This window comes from Sceloporus undulatus, chromosome 6 (genome assembly GCF_019175285.1).
Source record: "Sceloporus undulatus isolate JIND9_A2432 ecotype Alabama chromosome 6, SceUnd_v1.1, whole genome shotgun sequence".
NCBI classification, from domain to species: domain Eukaryota; kingdom Metazoa; phylum Chordata; class Lepidosauria; order Squamata; family Phrynosomatidae; genus Sceloporus; species Sceloporus undulatus.
The window spans coordinates 82,336,820-82,361,360 of NC_056527.1; the positions used below are offsets into that span (position 1 = coordinate 82,336,820).

At 42.1% G+C, this 24,541-nt stretch overlaps 1 protein-coding gene across 2 annotated transcripts; it reads left to right on the plus strand.

Moving 5' to 3' along the window:
- Positions 1 to 10,599: 10,599 nt before the first annotated feature.
- On the plus strand, positions 10,600 to 24,238 carry TMEM106A (transmembrane protein 106A). Of its 2 annotated transcripts, XM_042475149.1 has the most exons (10): positions 10,600 to 10,770; positions 12,989 to 13,056; positions 13,279 to 13,627; positions 16,262 to 16,527; positions 17,137 to 17,200; positions 17,332 to 17,491; positions 18,977 to 19,117; positions 19,218 to 19,261; positions 21,986 to 22,039; positions 23,364 to 24,238. In XM_042475149.1, exons 4-10 carry the CDS (start codon positions 16,302 to 16,304, stop codon positions 23,467 to 23,469), a joined length of 795 nt encoding a protein of 264 aa, XP_042331083.1. In that variant the 5' UTR covers positions 10,600 to 10,770; positions 12,989 to 13,056; positions 13,279 to 13,627; positions 16,262 to 16,301; the 3' UTR covers positions 23,470 to 24,238. The 2 variants fall into 2 exon arrangements, with proteins under 2 accessions (XP_042331083.1, XP_042331082.1); XM_042475148.1 differs by lacking the exon at positions 12,989 to 13,056.
- Positions 24,239 to 24,541: the final 303 nt, after the last annotated feature.

Sequence of the window (24,541 nt, forward strand, 5' to 3'; positions counted from 1 at the left end):
TAATTCCCAGCTTCAACCATCTAGCATCCAACAGAGGAACTCTTGGGCAAAAACATGAGCTGCCAGGATGTTTCTGTCCATGATGACATGACACTTGCTTTCATTTACTGTGATTGGATTACCTTCATTGCTTATGTGAGAAAATTACCCTTGAAAAGTCTTCAGAAATTTCATTTGGTCCAGAGAATACTGGAATCAGGTTCTTGACAAGACTAGTATTAGGTCACAAAGCCACCAGAAAACATCTTCCTTAGGTGCTGGTGAGACCAGTGGTGTTCTGCTTCAGTAACATTACCATATTCTGTACTTTAAGTAGTTTAAAGTGAGGTTCCATGCCCAGTAAAATTTCTTCCCTTTCCACAGAATAAAAACAGACATTAAATTGTCCAAAAGAAACCAACGCACACAGATGTCTTTAAACGCCATGACTTTGTGTGGGGCTATAACTCACTAGTGGCGCTGATTCCTTCCTTACACGAGGCCAGTTCTAGTCTTTGCACCTTCAGGGGCAGATTAGAAAGATGACAGCAGCTGGAGTAGCTTATGCTGGGCTAAATGAACCAGTAGTCTGACTTATCGTAATACACTTAGCAACAACACATGAATGTGTTGTTCTAAGTGTATTACACTAAGTCACAGAGTCCTGTTTTTCTCGTTGCAGTTTCAGAAAATACATGGTTATGGTAGTTTTAATCACGCATTATGAAGACCCCTCCCCCCATTAAAAAGGATTGTAAGCTAAATGTAGTGAGTGGTCTTGTAGGAGAATCTTCTGACATTTTTTGGTACCTTTCATTCCAACCTTCTCTGCAGACACACCCAAGGAAACAGCCCTCGCTGGTGGCTTGGTGAAGGGAGCCTTGTCAGTGGTGCTTCAGCCTACAAGGCTCTATTTGCTGGACCACCCGCCATGGACCAGGTAAGTCCCTGTGTTTCTCTTTGGACTGGAAAGGGGGAGCTTAACAACAGGAGTGTCATTATTCTCCATGATTGCACCATGCACGGGGAGCAAATCTGAAATTGGATTGCACTGTCTTTGAATGTAGGATTCTTAGCACTCTACCCTTATGTGGGGTTGCCCCTCCTTCTCCTTCCCCGATAGGTTTTTATTTCTGTTGTGAGGAAAATCTATTCATGTTTTGGTAAGTGACAGAGTGCCTAGTCCTCACAAAAATAATACTCCTTTGTTTGGTGCTGAAACAGGAAAGAGCGAGGAGGACAGGATAGAAGGTCAGCCCCACTATATTTAATTTTCTGACAAGAACTGGAAATCTTTAGTGCTCCCAGCAAAACCACCTCTAACACTCAGATAGTCCGGATCCACTCCATCCACTGACACAGATAGTGGTAAATCTAGTGTTCATTTTTTGTTCAGTGATGGAGGGGATATCCTGATAATGAGATGCTAGAATAATGGCATTATACTCCAGGTGGTCATCTTAACTGCTTGACATAATGGACGCATCTATTCCTTTCCCACTATTTTATTAGATTTGTTGTCATTGTTCTGCTGTCAATTCAACTTTGACTTATGGCGGCCCCATAAATGAGTGATCTCCCAAGCCACCCTATCATCAACAGCCCTGCTCCGACCTTACGGCTCAGGGTTGTGGCTTCCTTGATTTATCCATCTATATCAGTTTACAGTTACCAATTTATGTTTAATTATCTGTAATGTTGTCTTCTCTTTTCCTACTGCTTTCTACCTTACCAAGCATTCTTGTCTTTTCTAGAGAGTCTGTCTTCTCTGATGTGTCAAAAGCAATCTTGTTTAGTCATCTGGCTTCTAAGGAAAGTTCAGGCTTGATTTGCTCTAGGACCCTTTCATTTATCTTTTTAGCAGTCCACGGTCCATAAAAGTCCATAAAACTTCACTCCATCACCACATTTCAAATGAATTGATTTCTTCCTATCAGCTTTCTTTAATGTCCATCTTTCACAACTATGGCCTGGTACAGATGGGCCTTTTGTGACTCCCTTGTCACGTGGCTAGTGTTGCCTGGGGGCGAGTGCCACCACGCTCCACAACTCTCGCACATGACGGGATCTCTGTAACAATGGCGGCACCCTGTTAATGGGCTCCCCGCATTGTTATGTAAGGCGCAAGCCACCGCGAGTAAAAAGAACCCCTGGTCCAGTACAGACTGCAGAAAGGGACAGTCTGCAGCGCCTCTTTCCACAGTGGATTGGGGCCCGGGCAGCCTCACCAACAGCCAGAGGCCCCCAATCCGGCACTTTTCCAGGCCACAGACAGTCGTAACAATTCGCTTCTCTGTGGCCTGGAAAGGGGTGTCCATGGGGCTTCATGCCCCAATACCACACCCAACAGGCGTAGCGAAGAGGAGAGAAAGGGGCCACTTTGCATGGCTGGCATTTGGAGCTCCTTTCTGCAATGCTGAAAAAGCCGCCTCAAGCACCCTGCAGTGTTGAAGTGTCGTCAGGTGCATACCAGTCACTACTACTGCTGCCCAATAGCTGCTTGGCACATTAGTCTGGCTCCTCTGCAAAAGCCTGTCCTGACATGGAAGATCCCACCAACAGCATTATTTACTGTCACCATCGCCCCTTGCCTCACAGGAGCACACATTGTACTCTCATGGAAAGTAGTACCACTGGTGGCTTATTAGATTATAATCCTTTTTCTCTAAAAATAGAATTCCAAAACAACTAACCGGTAACACTGAATATTACAAACATAATTAAATCCTTAAAAACAACAAGCTTTTGCAGCATATAAAAAGATAAGTCCCTTCCCTAGCCACTTAGTTCATTTGCCAATGGCCACATCTAAAAGAAAAATGGGGAACATAATAGAATAGAACAGTTGCTACTGAAAGTTCTGTCCCTGGACCAGTGCCACTACCATTATCCATTGGCTGCCAGTCCATGAGAACTTCCAGGAAAGAAGAAAACAGTTTGTAGCCAGTCGTAGAAACGAATAGGGATACCCGTCCCAGGCAGATTTGGAGGGGGGGGGGGTGCTGTTTGCTCACATCAGATGGCCTGAGAGCAAGCCTCATGTAGCCACAACTGTATGTAGGAACTGACCCTGAAAGGAGAAGCTGAGATGTAAGATCCTTACAAGCATCTATGTCCCCCAGCCCTCTCTTCTTAGTGGTAAAGAACATGTCTGAAGGTTATTTCCATTTTTTCAGAGGCCCCTGCCTATTCTGGCAGAGTGGTTGTGAATGGAAAAGAGGAAACTGTGTAGTATGTTTGAACTTTGGAGCCTTTTACCTCAAAAATCAGGATGAAAAGACTCACCACCAGTGGCAGGGGAAGTAAAAAATTGTATGTTCCAGAGACTGCTCAGCTCCAGTTGAGACGAATTCAAGTTCTTGGCAGAAAAAGAGGCCATGAATCTACTGTTGCTGTTACCACTATAGGAGGAATGCTGCTATTTACTTTGTGGGCCATTGTGACTTCTGGAAAATGGCTTACGCAGCCCTGTGAAACCCAAGCCTCGGCCAATCAGTAGCTGCTAGTGGCAGAGCCTTTATTTCAGTAGGGAAGAAGCACCTAGACCTGAGTGATCCCCTGGTAGGATTGCTAGGTTCTGGGGATCTTCTCAGCCAATGTACAGTAGTTGCTCTTGTTCTGTGGAAGCAGTGCTTGTTTCCTGTCTCTTCTTAGATCATTTCCACATTTCAGACCAGGAGTTGTTATCTGATGTTTTCTCTTCCAAAACAACAAACTTGATAGTAGGAAAAATGAGCACCTCAGTTCTCCCCCACTCACCCCCCTTTTTAAAAAAGAATGTGAAACATTAACAGCTCAGTGAAAAATATCGTGATCACAGTTCTATCTATTCAAGCAGGGAAGGAGAGGGAAAGAGGCTAGAAATATCTAGATCTCACTTGTCCATTTGTTGGAAGCAAGCACTCCAGAAATTCTATTGTCACTCCAAAGTTGGCACAGAACCATACATGGGAGCTTCTCCACTAGAAAGGTGGAAAGTTCTTACTAACATGGTTCCTATTGTATTAGTAGGTGTATGACTACCTGTTGTAGCAGTCACCCTATTCAATTGCCAGTGGTCACGAATAATAGGAGTTGTAGTCCAACAACTTCCAGAGCTCCATTCCCTGCCAACCACATCTTTTATGTGTGGAAGTGAAAGGTATTGTTAGGTGTAAACCTGAAGGATTTGCAAAGAATCTTAGATATCTACATACAGTGGCCCTTGGTATCCCATTGGAGTTTGGTTCCAGGACCACCTGTGAATATCAAAATCTGTGGATGTTCACGTCTCATTAAAATACAGTGGCATAGTGAAATGGTGTGTTCCTTATTATAAAATACGCAAATTCCTGTTTTTTGTTTTTTTTGGGGGGGGAGGTGGGGAGGGATTTATATCTTTGGGAATATTTTCAAACTGTGGATGGTTGAATCCTGGATTAAAAAAAATCCATGGATATAAGGAGCCAACTGTATGCTTTTTTTATACACTTTACTGCACATAGCATGAAACTCTTCCTTCCTTGGTTTAATACTCTGTCCCTTTTTGTCCTTCAAGGCTCTTCCTGTGACCACTGGGATCATATGGCCAGCTTCCTACGCCAACCCTAAAGAGATGGGCTTCTGTGATCCGGCACCTTAACCTTCCGGTTGCTACGGAAACACAACTGTGACATGGCCCAGTTGTCACAGAATTGCTACAGCTGAGTCACAGTGATTGGATGGAACACCAGTTACTGACACCTTGTTCATCTTGCTCATTTAAAAACTGAGCAGCAAGTTGCACCAGCATCACCTGCTCTCTTCTATTCCACCATACCAGAGATGACTGGGTTCTGTTTTTTCAGCACCATACAGTTCCCCAGTGCTCCATTCCCTAACTCAGACACTAGGCTTTTTTTTTCTTTTAACCTTGAAACACGCAGTCTTCAACGGGCAATGCACGTCTTATAGAGAAAAGAAAAGGGATGAAAGTATCTAAAGAATATGAGTGGCTCTTTCACTAACCTTGTAGCTATTGTCATTGTGTTGTAAAAGAACCAGAAACCTGGAAACATTCCCATGTTTGCCCATCCCATATCTTGTGCACATGGAAACAGGGCAATGTGGAGGGTTATCCCATATCTCCAAATTCTGTCAACCCATGAAGAAGTGACCAAGCTTGTTTGCTTCTACGTTTGCTTTTTAAAACTCTCCTATTATATTGTCAAAGCAATAATTTTGTCACCAACTCACATTGTTGTGTCTTGCAGGGCATTGGCACTGCCTAAAACAATGAATTGTATTCTAGCAGGACCCATCAGGACCTTTTAACATGATGTTGTTTGTTGGTTAATATTGGGAATGAAATAGTGTTCAAAGAACCAAGTTGGTTGAAGAATTCACTAGGTGGTTTGCCATAAAAAAAATACCAAAACAAAGATCAGTTGCTCCTATATGTAAATCTTTAGGCTATTATTATAGTTATTGCTTAAAGTATTTGAAGGTCGGGTGGTCAAGACCCACTTGAGTGTTTCAGAAGCTATTTTTATAGATGAATTTTTACATCAATGTTCAGAGGGATTAGAATATCCCATGCCAGTATTCTCGTTCTCTCTGCCCTAGATATTGGGACCAATTTGGGGAGAATTAAGAATTAAATGATTTTAATTATGCTTGATGTAGTTTGAGTATGTAATAATGCCTGCCAAAATTCTTTCATGGCCTTAGAAGGGCGTGGTAGGGAGAATTGGGGGAACTGCTGGAGAAGAGATAGCATTAAGCAAAAGGCTTAATGCCCCCTTCAGTCAAACAGATGTGGGACTCCAAAGGAGGCCCATTTCTGTCAAAACAATCTTAGATTAATAGGAGAATTTTATCCATCCTTGCAGGATTCTCTTTTCTTACTCAGGTGTTACTTGACCTTTTCTAAGTATATAAAAGATAATAAATGTTCTTACAAAATATGATGAGGGAGTACACCAGATTTTTGTGATTAAATGGTGCTGAAGGCAGAATGCAGAAATTGAGGAAAGTGAGGCAAAGCTATTTAAGAAGGGAAATTTAGGGGAATGTACTCATGCAGAATGCTGCTTTAGGGGGGAAACCTTAGAAAAGAGGGATTCCCAATAGATTATCTTGTTTTTGTATGGATTAGTTTTATGCTACCAGTTCATTCAGAAAACATGTTAGCCTTTGAGAGGAAAAGCATTCTTATTACGTTTCATAAAAGCTGAAATTTTCTTCTGTTGGCTTTATATATCTTATGAGAGGATGCATGGATATAATTTTACAGTGCAGATCTTTGTATATTGGTTAAAATAAATACTTTTGAAACAGTCTTTGGGATGTGCGAAACATTAAATAAATATAAATTTAAAAAAGCCTTATCTTTGTCACAAATAGAATTTATTTTTCACAAACTTTACTTATAGGTGGAAACCTTGTATGAGGGAACTGTATCTTGAAAAAAGCTTCCATGAAAGCAAATAAATTTCTGTACACAATAAAATATTTTTGATGCTGGATGATAGGGCTGTACATTTCTTGCACTTAATGACTGCTTCTTGTAGGATTTCATTCTCAGAGAAACATTACTATTCCGTTGAATAAAAAGGCCTCTGCTCACCTGCAACCCACAGGTATGAGGCTATTACTGGTCTACTAATTGACTGCATTATTTGCACTGCATTGGATGGAACTAAGCAACTGTTCAGCTATGGCTGCGACTAAGCAAAGCAGGACACTTAGGAAAGCAATCTATAAATGCTAAGAATTGCCTAGCTTAACCACCCACTGAATCCAGCAATCTGCTCTAATAGAAAGAGCAAGTATATTGCTTAGAGTACGTCATACATCTCCAAAATTTCATTGACCAAGTGCAGCCTTGTAGATGTTGTAGGAGCTGTAACTCTCAGCCTTGGGCAGGATAGCCAATGGTGGAGAATGCTGGTTCCTATCCAACAAAATCCAAGGTCCACGCTTGCCTAACCCTGCAGCAGAAACTGATGAACATGAATAGAAGGTGCTGGTATCCAATTTGCCCCCACTTGTTGTTACTCTGGCACACCACCACAAAGCAAACCAGAGTTAAGATGGATAAGATTAAGAACTAGATTCACCTAAGATCCAGATATTCAACTTCCTTTGAAATAGAGGGCTTGCTGCTTGACAGTGTTCCTGGTACCATCTCCCTATGAACTGGATGGGTGTGAATACTGTATTCCAGAGTCATTTTCCAGCAACATCTTGTATGCCAGCTGTGCTATTCCTAGAAAAGGAACGAAGGATCAAAACACATGGCCTCAATTACTGCACTCAGTATTGGGAATCATGGGAATCGGATGTTGCTTTTAGAAATATTTTAGGGGTGAGTAAATATAAGAATCCTTCTCTTGATTTTCTTTCATAAGGCCAATAAAACACAATAGCGCTCCCAAACACATACACCATACATGCTTGGAGGAAGGTTTTGGCTGCATCCACACTGCAGAAATCATCTGGTTTGACACCACTTGAACTGCCAGAGCAGAGCTCTGGTGCTGCAAACAAACTACACTTCCAAGAATTCCATAGCATGGATTAAAGTTGGAAGGAAAACCTGCGAGCCTGCTGCTACAACACCTGTAATTGTATGGTGTCTTACATTTGGAGGATCTGTGTGTATCTATGACAATGAAAGCGTGACCGGAGCAGCTGTGTGTGATTGATGTTTATCGCAAATGGCTGCTTTCATTGTGGAATGGTTCCAAGGGTTGCTTTCCACTCCTGTTATCAAGGTATGACTTTTAAGTGAAGATTTCAGCGTAGTAACAAATGAACGTAATGTGTCATCTGTAACAAATTGAAGTGTGTGATATCTGGACCTTGAATGAGGTTGCAATTCCAAAGCACCATGTAGTAAGTGGGAATGAAGTTACTTTGCTGTAACAGGTCATGTAGTTACTTTTAATTTAAGGAATTTTAGAGACAGATTGACCGACATTTTTCAGCTTTCATGCCATTCTGTATCAAAAACTATTTGCCCCCATGAGTAAATAAAGTAACTTGCAATGCAACAATGCACATTTCTCAATCAGCAACAAAATGCTTTTTGACCACCGTAACCGGTGAACAGAACCAAATTCACTTTTGAAAAGTAGTTGTCCGAGCCTCTTAAGTGGTTTGGTCATGGGGAACCAGTTAAATCACCGGCAGGACCACTAGAGGAAAGGCCTTCTGTAGCCTGGTGTCCTTGAACAATATGCTGATACCAGATTTATGAATTGCAGTCCAATATATCAGAAAAGCATTAGCCCTAATACATTTTGCTGCTTCAGCGAGAACAGCAAATTACATTCCTCCCGTCACTATGTCCCCACAGCACCCACAACCTGGTCAAATCATTTTGATACACCTTGTGAATTGACCCTGACACTCGGGGAGTAAAGGATGTAATAATGATCAATATAAATAAAGAACAATTTGCTGCACTTCCATGTCACCCAAAATTATCTGTCTCCTTTTCCTGAGTGGCAGAGGTAAGTCCAAGCCTGAAGCTGGTTCCTGGCGGTTGCAAATCTCATCCCACCTTGCAGGGCTTTTTTTGTGGGTTTTTTGGGCAATGAGGCCGTGTTCTAGAAGAGCTTATTCCTGATGTTTCAACCCTCAGGTAGTGTGGCATCTTCAGAGATGCTGGCACTGGAAGAGTGGGGTATATTACTGTTGGCTGACGAAGGAAGTGAATAAACTCAGGAAAAAACTCTTCTAGAAACACAGCTTCGTAGCCCCCCAAAAAACCAAAAAAAACTAGGATGCTGGCTTGTGTGAAAGCCTTCAAACTTCCCAGCTTGCAGACTCCGGATGCTACTGCACAGGGAAGCATTATTGACAGATATCTTTCTCCAAAAGTCCGAGAAGGCAGGACAGGACGGAGGCAAGCAGAGATGGCCTTGTGTTGTGTGTGATGATTGTGTTGGTGGCTTCAGTCTAGGCAGCCTTCTCTGCATCCACACTACAGAAATAATTCATTTTGACACCGCTTTAACTGCCCATGGTTTGATGGTATGGATTCTGGCATGACGGTTTGTTTGCGACCGAGCGAGCTCTGTAGTGTTTAAAGTTGAACTAGGGCTCTGAGACACCAAGGTCTGAATACAGAAACCCACTGGGTGACCTTAGGCTGGTCACACTCAGCCTCAGAGGAAGGCTATGACAAACCCCTTCTGAAAATATCTTGCCAAGAAAACACAATGATAGAGTCACCTGTTGAAAGTGACTGAAGACACATAACAACAGCAATGAGAAAATGATCCCATCCCTGGATGCACTTTGGAAGCCTTTCAAGTGACCTCTAGAAGACTGGAATGTGAGGTCTACCCCAGACCTGGATGTGTTTACTTAAGGGGGACATAACTCTAGTGCCAGAACATTCCCAGAATTCCGTTGTGTGTGTGTGTGTGTGTGTGTGTATTCCTAAGGAGTTTGGCCATAGGAAAACACAGGGGAATATTTGCCCATAGGAATCATTGGAGAATACACTGGGCCCTCCTTATCCACTATTTTTAATCATCCAAAACTTGAAAATATTCCAAAAAGTATAAATTCCAAATAGCAACCCTAATTTTTCCATTTTTATATAGGATGCCATTTTACTCTTCTATTGTATTTAATGGGGCTGGAACATCCATGGATTTTTGTATCCATGAAGGGGGGGGGTGTCCTGGGATCCCACCCCCGGTGGATAACAAGGACCCACTGTACTTGCCCTAGGGAATCATTGGTGAATATTTGCCCATAGGGAATAATCAGAGAATATTTGCCATAGGGAACATTGGGGAATTACTTCCCATTGGGGATCATTGGGGATTTTGCCCATAGGGAATCCATGGGGATATTTTTCCATAGGGAACCATTGGGGAATATTTGCCCACTGGTCATTGGGGAATACTTGACCATAGGGGATCATTGGGGAATACTGCCCATAGGGGATCATTGGGGAATATTTGCCCCATAGGGAATCATTGGGGGAATACTTGCCCATAGGGGATCATTGGGGAAAATACTTGCCATAGGCTCATTGGGGAATACACTTGTTCATAAGGCTCATTGGGGAATACTTGTCCTTAAGGGATCATTGGGGATACACTTGTCCATAGGGATTCATTGGGGAATACTTGCCCATAGGCAATCATGGGGAATACTTGCTCATAAGGAATCATTGGGGAATACTTGCCCATAGGGATCATTGGGGAATACTTAAATATCGCATTCAGTGTTTCCCTATGAGCAATATTCTCCAATGATTCTATGTGGGGCAAGTATGGTTTTCCCTGTGGGCAAGGAACTGTCCTTTGTTTTGCACTGTCCCACGTTTGAACGTGTGATTCTTAATTTGGTCAGTTGTTTACCTCACCGCTATTAGCATGATGGCATTATTAAGTGGTAGATGGGAACTGGGACTGAGTCAGGCGGAGTAAATTGGTGCAGGAAAGCATGAGTAAGGCTTCTGTGTGGGGGGTGAAATGGAGGAGAAGGAAGGAGGAGGTCAATGGAAGTGGGAGGGAGGGGTGACAGCAAGAACCACTTTGTGAGGGGGAAGAAGGAGGCTATTCAATGGCAACCCAGCGCAGTGCCTCCTTGGAGAAGGGGGAAGTGCGGCTGCTGCTGCTGCTGTTTCTGGGGGTGGAGCCGTTGGCTTCCCACCTCAACCGACGACGAAGGAAGGAGAAGGAGAGAGGCTGGGTCGCTTTTCGTTTGTTCCTCCCTCCTTTCCTTCCTCCTCCTCGCCGTGGCTCCCAGGCCTCTTGCCTCCTCACGGACAGGAGACCCCCTTGGCGCCTCTTTTCTCTTTGGGTGAGACTCCGCAGGGAGCTTCTTCATCTCCTCCAAAGAAACCCCAAAGGCCACTTCCCCAACAGCTTTGCCTTTGGAAAGGGGCATAAGTGTCAGTCACAAAACACCCCCCCAAAAAAAAAAACAAGTGAAAGGAAAGGAAACAAGGGGAAGCTCCTTAAAATGATAGTTTTTAATATATATTATGTATGTGGGTGGGTGGGGGACTGTGTGTGACTCGCCCTCTGCTTGCCTTTCCTCTTTATTTACCATACAGTATATATATAGATAGATAGATATAGATATAGATTCCACTTTAAAGTGAGAGGACAGAAAACAAGAGTAATTTAAAATGGCAATTTTTAATATACATGTGTCTCTCTATGGTTACTGTGTGTTTCTTTATTTATCTCTACCTTTTATTTACCTGTACATACATATATATATATATATATATATGTATATATATACACACACACCCATATTCTTGCATTTTAAAGTGAGAGGAGAGAAAACAAGAGGAAGTTCTTTATAAATGGAAGTTTTTAAATAATATGTCTGTGTGACTGTGTGTTACATCTGCTTTCCTTTCCCTTTTTTATTACCTTATATGTATGTATCTGTGTGTGTGTGTGTGTGTGTGTGTGGATATATATATATATATATATTAAAACTTCAATTTAAAAATGAGAGGAGAGAAAACAAGAGAAGAGAGAACATATATAGTGTGCTGTGTGTGTGTGTGTATATACTGTATATATATATACACACCTTCCATTTTAAAGACCTTCCACTTGTTTTCTCTCCTCTCAATTGGGTGTTTCTGACTGACCTTTATGTCCCCTGCTTCCCTTTCCCTCTTTATTTACCTCATGCTTGTGTGTGCTTTCATTTCTGACTTATGGCAACCCTATGATAAAGTTTTCTCGGCAAGAGTCTTTTAGAGGCGGTTTGCCATTGCTTTCTTCCCCAGAGGCTGAGAGTGTGTGACTTTTGTGCAAGATCACCCAATGGTTACACGTCGGTGTGTTTTATGTTCCTGCCCACATGGTTATGACCCTTGAGATGCCTCAAAGGACTCACATTTGTGGTTGTTGTGTGCCTTCAAGTCGTTTCTGACTTATGGTGACCCTAAGGGGAACATGTCACAGGGTTTTCTTCGCAAGATTTGTTCAGAGGGGGTTTGCCATTGCCATCCTCTGAGGCTGAGAGAGTGTGACTTGCCCAAGCTCACCCATTGGGTTTCATGGCTCAGTGGGGATTCAAACCCTGTCTTCCAGAGTCATAGTCTCTGACTGTGGCTTAAACGACTACACTACACTGTCTCTCCAGACATGAGGCAACCAAATTTAAATTGAGCATTGGCTCAAAGCACTACCATTCAATTAAATTAAGCATTGGCTCAGACTACTATACCATGCTGTCTCTCCACACATGAGGCAGCCAGATTTAAATTACTGGCAGTGGCACATGGGTGTGTTGCTGCCTTCCTTCAATAGAAAGCTACTTGGCTGTTTTCTTGTGGCGTTTCAGGTAGAGAGAGGGTTGTTTTCCTGGTCAAAAAATTAACTGAAAACATTAAATTATCCCCAGAGTATCTTAAAAGCTATTTCCACAAGGCAAATACCTTAACAAGGGCCATACTTCAGTCTGCTTTGTTCTGCCTATATTTTATTCTCTCCTTTCCTCAATATCCACAGAGCTAGGATTGCCAACTCATCAATAGGGTATACTCCTGGGACTGCAGTCCTTACCAGCCTGGCAGTGGTGAGGAGTGCTGGGAGTTGCAGTCCAACAACATCTTGGGGACTCGATCCCCCACTCAAGCTTAAAAACCCACTGAGTGACCTTTGGCAAGTCACACACTCTGAGCTTCAGAGGATGGCAATAGCAAACCTCCTCTGAAGAAACTTGCTAAGCAAATCCTATAATAACTCTTTGCCTTGGGTAAGTAGACATGGAGGCACACAACAACATCAAAAACGTTGCCTACCCCTGCTTTGGAGAAATTAATAGTTCACAGCAGTGGGCATAAGTATAATAAAATGCTAATGTCTCTGTGCTAATGTGCTTGTTAAGGGCACAGGTGAGGAGGATGGAAAAGTCCAGTGTGTGGGAAAGTCCCTTCTCAGTCTAAATGAAACTTGCGTCATGGGAAATAAGCTTGCTCTTTTGCTATAGCTGGCTGTAAAAGAAATGAGACTGGAAGTCAAGGTGGAACTCCTCTTCTTAATTTCAGATACATAGAGTAGTCCTGGTTACGCAGGGAGTCCACCTGTCCTTGTTCCCTCCCACTTGTACTGACAAGTAAGAGACCATATTGCTGTTCTCTTTTTATGTTAGGGAGTGTTGTATATGTAGTATGTTTATGTCTGATTAGTAAAATCTTTTTTAAAATAAAATAAATAGCTTTAAGTAAAACGTATTTGAGATATGAATAACATTCTGCATATGAGCAGAGAAAAAGGGTGGTAGTCTTCCTAATTAGGATATGTGGCCTTAATTTTTTTTCTTCTTCTTTTTTTGTAGAACAAAGGAGGAGAAGACTGGAGAAACCTTAAGTGGATTAGATTTTGGGTTTGTTCTTATCTTAAACTCCAGGGACTGAACCTTATTCGTGACTCATGAGTATCTACTGTTTAACAACCCAGCAATGATCTTCTGTCCTTTCTACTTCATCTCCCTTTTATTCCTAATCTGTGCATTGTAGATATGCTACTTGGCATTTAAGACCACCTTAAGGGAAATGTAAACACTTAGCTGGTTGGGGATCTACATCTACAGGATACTGGATATCGCCTAGTGCTACCTCTCACCAATTCTTGTGGGAACCTTTGGGGGTGATTCTCCATTGGCTTCCTCCCTCTCCATCTGTCAGGTAAGAAGTGTGCTCACTTTGCCTTATTTGCACTGATTAGCATCCTGAGCAGTGATATTGTATGGTGTTTTATTGCACAACTCACTTTTGAAGCAGCAAAGGACAACATTAATCCAAAGACAAACATGAATGAAGTGAAAAGGGAGTCGGGGGGGGGGGGAGGTGTAAATTTTCTTTTAAAATCACTAAGGGGCAAAACAGATGGTGGGTAAGGAGCGGCTTGCCACTGCCCGTTTGCTTGCCAGGTTGGGGCTGTGGCAACTGCACACCATGCCCCCAACCCAGCCTCCTCCCCCCCCCCCCCCTGCAAAAAGGAGTGGGGAAAGGGTGCCTTTGCTGCAGTAGCGGTGTTTTTCCAGCATTTCTTCAGTACAGCATATGTCAGCGCTGACTTTTTAAGGCTTCCCGGTAAATTGGGAGCATGCTGCTGTCTGAACGCCATGCTCCCAGTCCACCAGGAAGCCGGTTCTTTTTGGCTGTCTGTTTCGCCCCTAGGTTTCCTTTAAAAAGTCATTGTGAAAAGAAAGCTTGAAACTAGTTCCCCAAATGATGGATCTTTTGGCTGTGCATGGAGATAAAAGCCCTGTTCTGATCTCCTCTCAATTGTAAATATGATAAGAGCATCATTTTAATCAGTGACATTACTGGGGGGGGGGGTTGCAGCTTGTACCAAGTGACATCCCAGAAGAGGGGTGAAACTCAGTAAGGCCCTTGCGCCTTGCTGTGGCGGTGAAGGCCTCCTCACAAGGAGACTGCCAGTGCTGTGGCAGTGAAGAGGACCCCTCTGCTGGCTTACCACAGTGGTGCAGCCCTCCTCATGAGGAGAGCTCCATCACCAAGGCAAAAGAAAGGTCTGAATGTGCCCCTTTGGCCACTGCCACCGTCCCCCCACCAGCCCTCCCCTACATGAAGTATCACCAGTATCACCACTGATTTTAATAGCTAATTCCCACCATATAAATAAGCAGTGAGGAAAGCACAGACCACCTGAGAAAACCAACACCTGGGAATTGCAAATGGAAGTAGATACTTAGTGCCACCCAGCAGTGATTTGTGACCTATTTTTCATCAAAATTGGGGCAACGTAACACATCTCAGATCCAGGGTATGTGAAAATTGTTCCCTAGACCTGAACCAGTTACACTTCTGATATAAGAGATATAATTCACTAGCTCATTATTCATATGGTGTTTTTCTTTTGAGGAATGTTTGATCCAGTTTTCTTTATTATATTATTATTTTATTGTAGACTTACAATATGTAGTGGTTTGTGTGTTGGACTCCAATTCTGGAGACCATGGTTTGAATCCCCGCTCATCCATGGAAACTCACTGGGTGACCTTGGGCAAGTCACACACTCTCAGAAAGGCAAAGGCAAACCCCTTTGAACAAATTGTGCAAAACAAACAAACCCCATAATAGGGTCATCTTGGTGTTGCCATAAGTTGATAATGATTTGAAGGCATTCAACAACAGCTATATCTTGTACATCCTCAAATTGACTTACAAAGTAGAGTAGAACTAATTAAAACAATAGAAAAAGAGAAATTAAATCCAACATATTTACAATAATGAAATCTAATCGTGTGAAGAGAAAGCACTAGCAGAATAAAATTAGAAATTACCCATCTGTCTAGCAGCACATAAACATGAACACACCTCAAAGGTCTCCTCCTTCTTTTTCACTCTCCTCCCCCCCCCCCACATTGTAGAAGCAAATGGAGTATAGCAAATTGGAGGTTATGGGAGTTGTTGGCTTCAGTCAGAGACAACATTAGGAGGGCACGACAGTTGAGGAATTCAAGGAGGAAATCGATCCAAGGAAAATGACAGAAAGGTCTATGGTTATTTCTAAAATGTCTTAGTGAAGGATTGTTTGCAGAATAAAACATCACACACCCACACTGATCACACTTATGTTCTGAGGCTGTAGGAAAACAAGAACTTTAAGAAGCTTTGTTTGAAAGACCTTTCACTATGCATTTACATTTATTTGATCTTCTGTCACACAGGTGTTGCAGTTGACTGAAAAAATATCTCCCCTCCTAAATTGTGTTGATGAAAGTAGAATGAGCAGTGTTCCGTCTTTCATACAGACTTTTACTTTCTGAAACTACCACAGGCTGCCTCCAGCTGATGAGAGTCAGTTATGGATTACTGATCAAGATAGTCCAATGATCACATGTGGAAAAGTTACCTCTTTGGATGACAGTTCGCAGAATCCTCTCAGTCAAGGTTGTGACCTATTTGTGGGATTCTGAAAACTGTTTTGCTAAGAGGTTACCTTTCTGTCCTATGGACTTAGTCACATGTTTTGTGACTAGGAAAGCCCCTTATCTGATATCCTGGATGTCTGCATCCCGTCAGTAAAATAGTCAACTGGATTGACCAATGCTCTTACTTGGTATACAGCAGCTTCCCTTATTCTTAAACAGAAAAGTAGTGAACACAACAGGCAAAGGAGCCAAGCATGTGTCTGGATGTAAATAATTCCAGGATATGTTCAAGAATGGAGCCTGGGAATATAATACATTACTGTGATACCAGATGTATGCCTGAGTCCTACTTATACTTAAGAAATTGAGCACTGCCTATGAGAATTTAACAACCTCTCTGATTCTGATTGGTCAACAGGTCGTTGTTTCTTATCTCAGGAAGACCGTGTCTCTTAAGAATGGACAAAATCTTGTCATGGTTGAGGAACATGTGTCCTCGGAAGGAAGTGGATGAAGGAAAATCTATTCTACAAAAAAGCCCAAGTGCTGAGGATAAAGCATCAGACTATGCCAGCATCAATGAAGGGGACGCTGCTGATGTATCTTGTGTACCTTGTGCAGGCATGACCAGCCGGGACTTTGTCACTTGCCCTACTTGCCAGGGTACTGGGAGAATCCCCCGAGGTGGGTGCCATTTCTAAGCCTAGTTTTGTTCCTGCCCTCTCTTCTGGAAATAGCCTCAGAGTTGCCAAACTGGGTCAGAACAAGGGAGTTTTCTCACTGCAGTGAAACAGATCCTTCAGCTTGCAGATTACTTTTACCTGCCTTGTTTCTGTTTCTGAGGTCCCTGGAAACTCCAATGGCTCTCAGTTATATATATTATATAGATAGTGAGAGAGTGAAAAATGTCATTTTCCACTTTTAGACATACCTAGGAGCAGCAGTTTGACTGTAAAATGGGACACAGGGCTTCAAACGCTTCTAATCTCTCACTATAAAAGCAGAGTAGAATTCCAGAAAACTTGGGAAGGAATGAGGAAGAGCAGACAAGTTTTTCCCCACATATTTTTGGGGCTAATGTGGCCAGTGATGGATGGAATATTGATCTCTGGGCCCTTCCAGGGTTGCTATTTGAGATGGAAATGGTCAGAATTATGCTGAACATTCTGTGTGCAGTTTGACTTGTATTAAATCAATATGCCCATGCCTTCCCAATTCTGTCATTACATACTGTGCTGGGGCATGAGTCAAGAGTCTTCCCTGATTTTTCTCTCACCTTCTTTCCTGCTCCAGAGCAAGAGCAGCAGTTAGTAGCCCTTATTCCATATGGAGATCAGAGACTGAAACCCAGGAGAACGTAAGTTTGTGTCTTCACTGCTGTTGATGTTCCAACCCCTTCTTCCTTTCTATTTCCCTCTGACACAGACACACTGTGTGGAAGGGGATCTGCTACGGTTATATGATAATATCTGTGAGGTTTTGTTGCAGCAAGCTGTACGTATCCCTTACGGTGGCCATTTGCCTGCTGATGACATGTCTCATGATGTACTTCTTGTTCCCACGCTCCATTGCGGTGATCCCCTCTGGTCTCAATGCCTCCTCCATTGCCTTTGACAATTACACTTCTAGCATCACCCTCAATATGACTGTGAGTAGCTAGACTGTGTGTTGGGGAAAAGATATGAATGCTGGAAATATTAATATTACATTGGTGTGGAATACCAGATCATAGCATACATCTCTTATTATTGTGATTAATGTAATATATGTTCTTAAAAAGAAAGAATAAGCTGCCTGAGAGGTATGTGCTCTCTGATGTATGGGTCTCTCTAATTGCATATTCTACAGGTTGACTGTAGAAGTCTGTTGCTCAACTTTTTAAGGGAGAGCTCTCTGCATATACTTAGAGGTGCCCTTGTCACAAGATATTTTCCAGGGCTGGGAAAAGTAGAATTCAGAACAGTGTAAGGGGCTGAGTTGGGCCCAGATGTAAGACTGTATCTTTGGAACAAAAAAGCAGATGACTAAAGCAGCCTTTCTCCAATCGGATTAGAAAGAGTTTTTTGTCCATCCCTCCTTGCCAGGCATGTGTGAGGAGGGTTTCATTTCTTCTTGAAGAAAAGTAGAATTGCCTGAGAAAACGAGTTGGCAGTGATATGAACTTTCATATCCATAGTGCAAGTTGCCTAATGGCTCCCTTAGGCTACACTTCCTGTATTTGTTAAGAAAAACCTTGCTGTTTTGACCATTTGTTTTGGGCTCTGGAACACTGTGTACTTTGTGAGTACTGTCGTGCTGTCTTGGGCACACCTGGTCTCATTTCATTTCAGAAGCTAAGCAGGGGCAAGCCTGCTTACTATTTGAATTATAAATCATTAGGTAATATGAAGAATCTTCAGGGATAGCTAGGAAAGAACCCTGCCTGCAATCATAGGGGTAGCTGTCTGTCAAAGTTGATAATATTGGGCAAAATGGACCCATTACCTCACTTAGTAAAAGGCAGTGTAAAAGTCAGGCTTCCAAGACAGGCAAATTATTCTCTCCTCCCTCCCCCACCCCCAAAGGTGGTGTGTAGCCACCAAAAACAAAACAACAAAGCACATACATACATCTTGGGACAACATGTGGCCCCAGAGCTGCAATTTGCCCACCCCTGTATTAGATCCCCCTGTCCAGTCCAAATAGTTCCTTTTGATCTTGAGCAGCAGCTAATGAATTGTATTGGTGAGCTCCCTGACAATTAGCATGTCGTCACCTTTCGTCCATATCAGTGTAACACAGAGAAACACATTTCAGGCCTTCATCCTGCCAAAGTTGCTTTTTTGGACAACCATGCCCAGGACACCCCTCTCCCAAGCTAACAGCCCAGAGGATTCTGAGTAATTTTGCCAGTTTGTTTCTTTTTCAATCCCACCCCTTTTAAACTAGCTAATATACAGATTGCAAGGTCTTCTATACAGGGACTATGTTACTGCCGTCTTTTACATGGTACCTTCCACTTGAAATAGCTGCATCAGCAACACAGTGGAGCCTTTTATTAAAAAAATATTCAGCTGAATGAATGGACACCCACCTATTCTGGTGTCAGTCATCCCATATGCCATTCTCTTCATCTGCTTGCCTTTCTCTCTAGAATATGCTCAATGTGACAAACAACAATTTTTACACCGTGCATGTGGCTCAGCTTGCTATTGAAGTCTTGCACAAGACACTGGTGATTGGGAAAAACACTGTGATGACCCAGCTGGACATCAGACCCTTGCAAAGTGCTCAGGTGAGGATTTGTGAGAGCATGCTAGGTTGGTTGCATCACATGAGCTGCAGATATGCAAAGTCCATAATAACATTCTCTATCTCTATCTCTTTATTTATAGATACATTACAATATCTCCAGTAGAATCATGGATAATAACACTTAGTAAGTATGTCTGGGACAGCAGTTTCTGCAGTTGAGAGTTGTTAAATCTTCTTCTTTAATTAGTGCTATCAAGTGTCTGATGCCTTCCCTCCTCTTTTTATTACCAAAGCTGGCATTTAACCAACTGGTTAGATGATTTACATGTTGCAGACTTAAGGGATATGCCTTTTTAAAAAGAATCCTTGAAGGAAATAAATAGTTTCTCTTTTACCTGTAGAGCTCTTTACCATTTAATAAATAGCATTTATTAAATACCATTAAATGCCATTTAATAAATAGCCTCACTTTGAGCAGGATTTTTTTTTCTTAGTCAAATTTTGTAATAGACTATCCCCATTACAGTAATCCAGCACACAGCTCCAAAATAGAATATATAGAAACAAGTGAAAGGTATTGAATTGTCCAAGATCCAGGTATATTTTATTGCTGTTTTATTTAAACTGAATAAGGCCTGCTTTCATCAGCTATGGGGTTTGGTTTGTTGTTGTTGTTGTTATGTTTATTTATATTTCCCACCTCTCCCAAGGATCGAGGCGGGATTACATCAAAAAATAATATAATAATAAAAATACAATTGATAAAATACTAATACTGAATTTACCACATTCCTATTAGTTCTATAAAAAACAGTTCATCAGTAGCCAATAATCATAGTCAAGAGTGAAACATCATCATAAGCTTTTATATGGAGTCTGATGGATTAGCCCACTGGAAGAGATCAGTTTTGAGTGCCTTCTTAAAGGCCTCTAAGGTATTGATGAGATGGATCTCTTCTAATAGGCTATTCCATAATTTTGGAACCGCAGCTGTAAACGCCATGGGAATATGTAGGAAGACAGCCATTCCAGGCCCAGTACAAGGTGTTGGTCATTATCTTTAAAGCCCTACATGGCTTGGGTCCAGCTTACTTGCAGGAGCACCTTCTTCCATACAATCCACTCTGCACTCTCAGATCCTCTGGGAAGAACCCTTTACAGCCAAAGAAGACCAGATTGACTATGATTTCCCAGTGGACCTTATCAACTGCTCCAAAATTGTGGAATGACCTGTTGAAGGAGATTACCACTCTTGACGCCTTCAAGAGGGCAGTCAAGATGGATCTCTTCTGGCAGGCCTTCCCTGGCTGACTTCCAAAAAGAGACTGCCCTTCTGCCCATAGCCACTCCACCATCCGTCTATCCTTTAAATTTTTTTAGTTAATTTTAACTTGTAATTGTAATTTGAATGTCCTTTTACAATTTGTAATTATTTTATCTTAGGTTGGTTGTGGGTTGGGGATTGTGGACTTTTATGATTTTTTGCACTATGTATTTGTATTAGTATTATTTTTTTGGAACCTGCCTCAATCCGTAGGGAAAGGCAGGATGAAAATAAGTATTATTATTATTATTATTTTGTTTATTATGTTTTAATAGTAATGTTATTGTTTTAACAATTGTATTTTATGTGGAATTGTTTTATTGCTGTAATGCCGCCTCAATCTTCAGGGAGAGGCGGGAAATACAAATAAAAATTATTATTATTATTATTATTATTATTATTATTATTATTATTATCATCTCAACATCATAACAGTCACCCTCCATTCTGAAAGGATCAGATTTCAGATGGATTAACCTGCAGTAATTGTCACCGTCTCCAGCTTTTTGCTCACAGATAAAGTTATCTTACGCTCAGTCCATCTGTAGTGACTTGGGCCTCTGCTACAGAGTTTATGAGTTTTTTAGCATCATGGCCAAACATTTACTGTTGTCCAGTAGCAAGCAAGGTTACATTTGTACAGTATTAGTGACTTTGTTGGATACTTTTTGCATTTGTTTGCAGTTTGTGGTTAGGAAAAGATATGAAGGCTGGGAACAGACTGATGAAGTAGATTCTATGTTACCAACCTGCTTCCACAGTTCTGATAGTTATTGAGGGAGATGGGTCATGCTTGTGCACTTTGATGTTCTTTGTTTCTGCACTATATAAATTGTGAGTCCATTCTCCATCAGACTCATCTTGGGGGAAGGTGTGTACCAGCCCAACAGCTCCCCATCAGGGAGTTTCATTGTTGGCCGATGGATAGTCTGGGTAGAATTTGTTTGGGAGCCCAGTTCTACTCTTGGCTGTGAACGGATGCTGGACCCTATCAGGGAATGGTCTGGAATGCTGCTCTGCTGTGTACCATCTGCTGCATCATTTACTACCAATAAGGCTCGTGTTACAGCAGTAACATGTACCAGTGTTTAGCACTGAAAGAACTCTTGGATAATCTTGGAACTAATTCCGGAACTGGACACCATTTGGCTCTGTACTGACTAGCTATTCTAGGTTAGACATCCCTTCAGTACTTCTAAAGGTGCTTTTTAAATGGAGGAGTTGAGGAGAGAACCAGTGTATATCTGCAAGCAAAACAGCAGACCTGAGGAAATGCAGTTCTGGATGACCACTCCTACAAATCCTCAATGGCTGTGCAAACTAGAAGATTCTGGGAATTGTAGCCCAAAGAAATAATGTTGCTGAATTGTACAAAACAGCAGCCATTCCATTGAACTATGGGTGTTCTCTGCTTATGATTGCTAACATAAGGCATCCCCGTTCCATTCACAGCAGACAAGAGAAGCCATTCCAGTACAATCTGTGTGCAGAGGGATGTTGAACATGTGCTAATAAGCATCTAAACTGTTTTCTTGCATCTGAAGCCTAAACTCAGTTCCCTTCCTTTTCTTTGTTTTCTTTCAGCAAAATATGCACATGGTCCAGAATAAAAGTTCACAATGTTCTACTGCACATACAGTAAGTGTGAATTTCTTGACAATTGCTGATCTGTTTTTTTTTTCTCTTTCTCTCTCCCTCTCTCTTCGCCTCCCCCCAAAACAAGGCCACCTCTTCCTTCCCCATACATTCTCAAGAACCATATCCAGTAAACAGTATGCATTTGCCCTTAGTTGTCACCTACACATTAGACAGTTTTTCTCCTCCTTGCTTGACCCTTCTTTTTATCATCAGTAAATTCACCAAGCCTCTGCTTGGCTTCTACTTCTGCCTCTCAGTGTCAAGATAATAACCCCTATCCCTGAAACCCTTATGTTGGCTCTCCCAGTCATGAACATCAAGCTTCCATTCCTTAGTAGTGTTCTTCTCTTCTTGACTATCTCTTTCTTGGAGCTTAGAAAGGTTAGTCCATTTGACAATACTGGTTGATTTTAGGGTTTGTGTTCCAAACATAAATTTACCAAATTCTGCTCCCCCTATACATTCCAGCTCTTTGCTGTTTGAAATTCTCATTTGTTAACATGTTTATACTAAAAAGCCAATAAAAAGAGAGCCAAAGAAGCATCCCAGGGCAGTGAATTCCATAGTCAGACACCGCTGTTGAAAGAAGATTGTGATTTCCTATCTTCCTATCTTTTCTTCCCTTTCCTTGGTGCCTTGAAAATGACTTTTTTGGCAAATTCTTTCCAAGACCAACCTAACTGTCCCTTACTTGCCCTTAGTTGCTACCTGGCTCCTTCCGTCCCCACTAGTCAGACGCTAGCAGCTGGCTTGCCATCCTCTTGCTCATGCAATGTTAAGCTCCAAAGGTGTTAACCACTTCTGTGTTCATACAGCAAGTCACCCTTGGCTTTGTATGTTGTTCAAGCCATGGTTTCTGTTTAGTTCATGACCCAATCATCCCAGGTTAGTGCAAGTAAGATCAAATTTTGGAAGCAGTTTTTATTTCTGGCACTGGGGCTGCCTGGAAATCCTTAATCCCAGATTAACATTGGCCACGACTTGCTGTCCCTGTCAAAGGAAGAAATTACCTCTGTGCCATTTGAGAGGTACTCCATATGTAGATTCCTGGACAGCTCTGTAATTGCTACACCTGTTCAGAATATTTGCTTCATTTCAGAGTTGAGCCTTAATGTAGAAAAGAAATCCTGGGGCTGAACTCTGGGCTCATACTGAGCTGTGGCTGGGAGGAAGAGTGTAATGTAGAAGATGGTGTGTGTGGAGTGGGGAGTTGTTTAGTGGCTTGCAGAAGAGGTCTGGGAAAGAGGCTATGATTACAGTTAGAAGAACATCACATTTGTATGCACTCTTGTTTTGACATTTTGATGTTTTTGTCTCCCACCAGAGGTACTCTGACTTGCTCTTATCTTTCTCACACGGAGCAGCTGTCCTTTGAAAACTACCAGTATGTGGACTGCAGAGGTAACGCCATCATCCCCAGCATGTCCTGAATCTATGGCTCTCTGTGGCTGCTGTGAACTCCTAGGGGAGCTGCTGCTTTTAGCCTGTGTTCTGTTCTTTTCAGTGAAAAGGCTACAGCATAATTTTCAGACCACCCTCGGGACTGGGGTGGGAGTAGCAGGATGAAAGGATCTGCAGCTTTGATTCAGTATTGCTAAGATGGCAGCATCTCTGGCAGGATCCAGGAATGTTATTGACTAGTGGGAGCAGCATAACTGCATCCCACTATGTAAGAGAGAATGCACAGAAATGATGTGGAAATTGCAGGATTTTGTGATGGAACTTGCCTACTTGGGCTGTGATTCTTTGGCCAACTCAGATTGTATTGATCTTTTATAAATGTTTCCTGGAGGTTTCTAGCCTGGAGCTGGATTCATCAGTCCTTGAAGGGCTGGAAGCTGACCTCTGAGGCCTTCTTCATTGGTCAAAACTAGGTTTCCCCATATTTAAGCAGGAGGGAGGAACTTTGTTTGGACTTTGTACCTTGACTTCAGCAGGCAAGCATTCATCAGAGCGAAGCTGTGTTTGTATTCCCCTCCTCCCTGGTCAATAGGTCACCTTTTTGCAAAGGACATGTAGGGGAGGAGAGCAGATATATATATAGCACTGAAGTCTTAATAAACCACCACTGTCTCCATGTTTAATGGCAACCTTTTAAAAAACTCTCTCTCTCTACACTCATGCAGACATCCACAACTCACTCACTTTTTCTCTCTCCTTTTTGAGTAAACAGAGAAGGAAAATAACATTGTATTGACCTCCATTTTGTCTGGACAGTGTGGAAGATTTTCCAAAATAAACAGTCTCATGCATTGTTATCAGAGTTAGTGTGGTATGTTTGTGTTAGCTTATTTGTGGTGACAGATGAAACTTTGAGCTCAGATCAGCTGGGAGCATGTCTGCAGTGCTGTCTGCTGGGCAAAGGAAGGTACTGAATGGAAAAAAATCAGTCACTGGGCAATATCTTAGGTTTCTTCTATGTTGTTCTTTGCCATCAAGTTGTTTCCGACTAATTGAGACCCTAAGGTGAAGTTATCACAGAGTTTTCTTGGCAAATTCCTT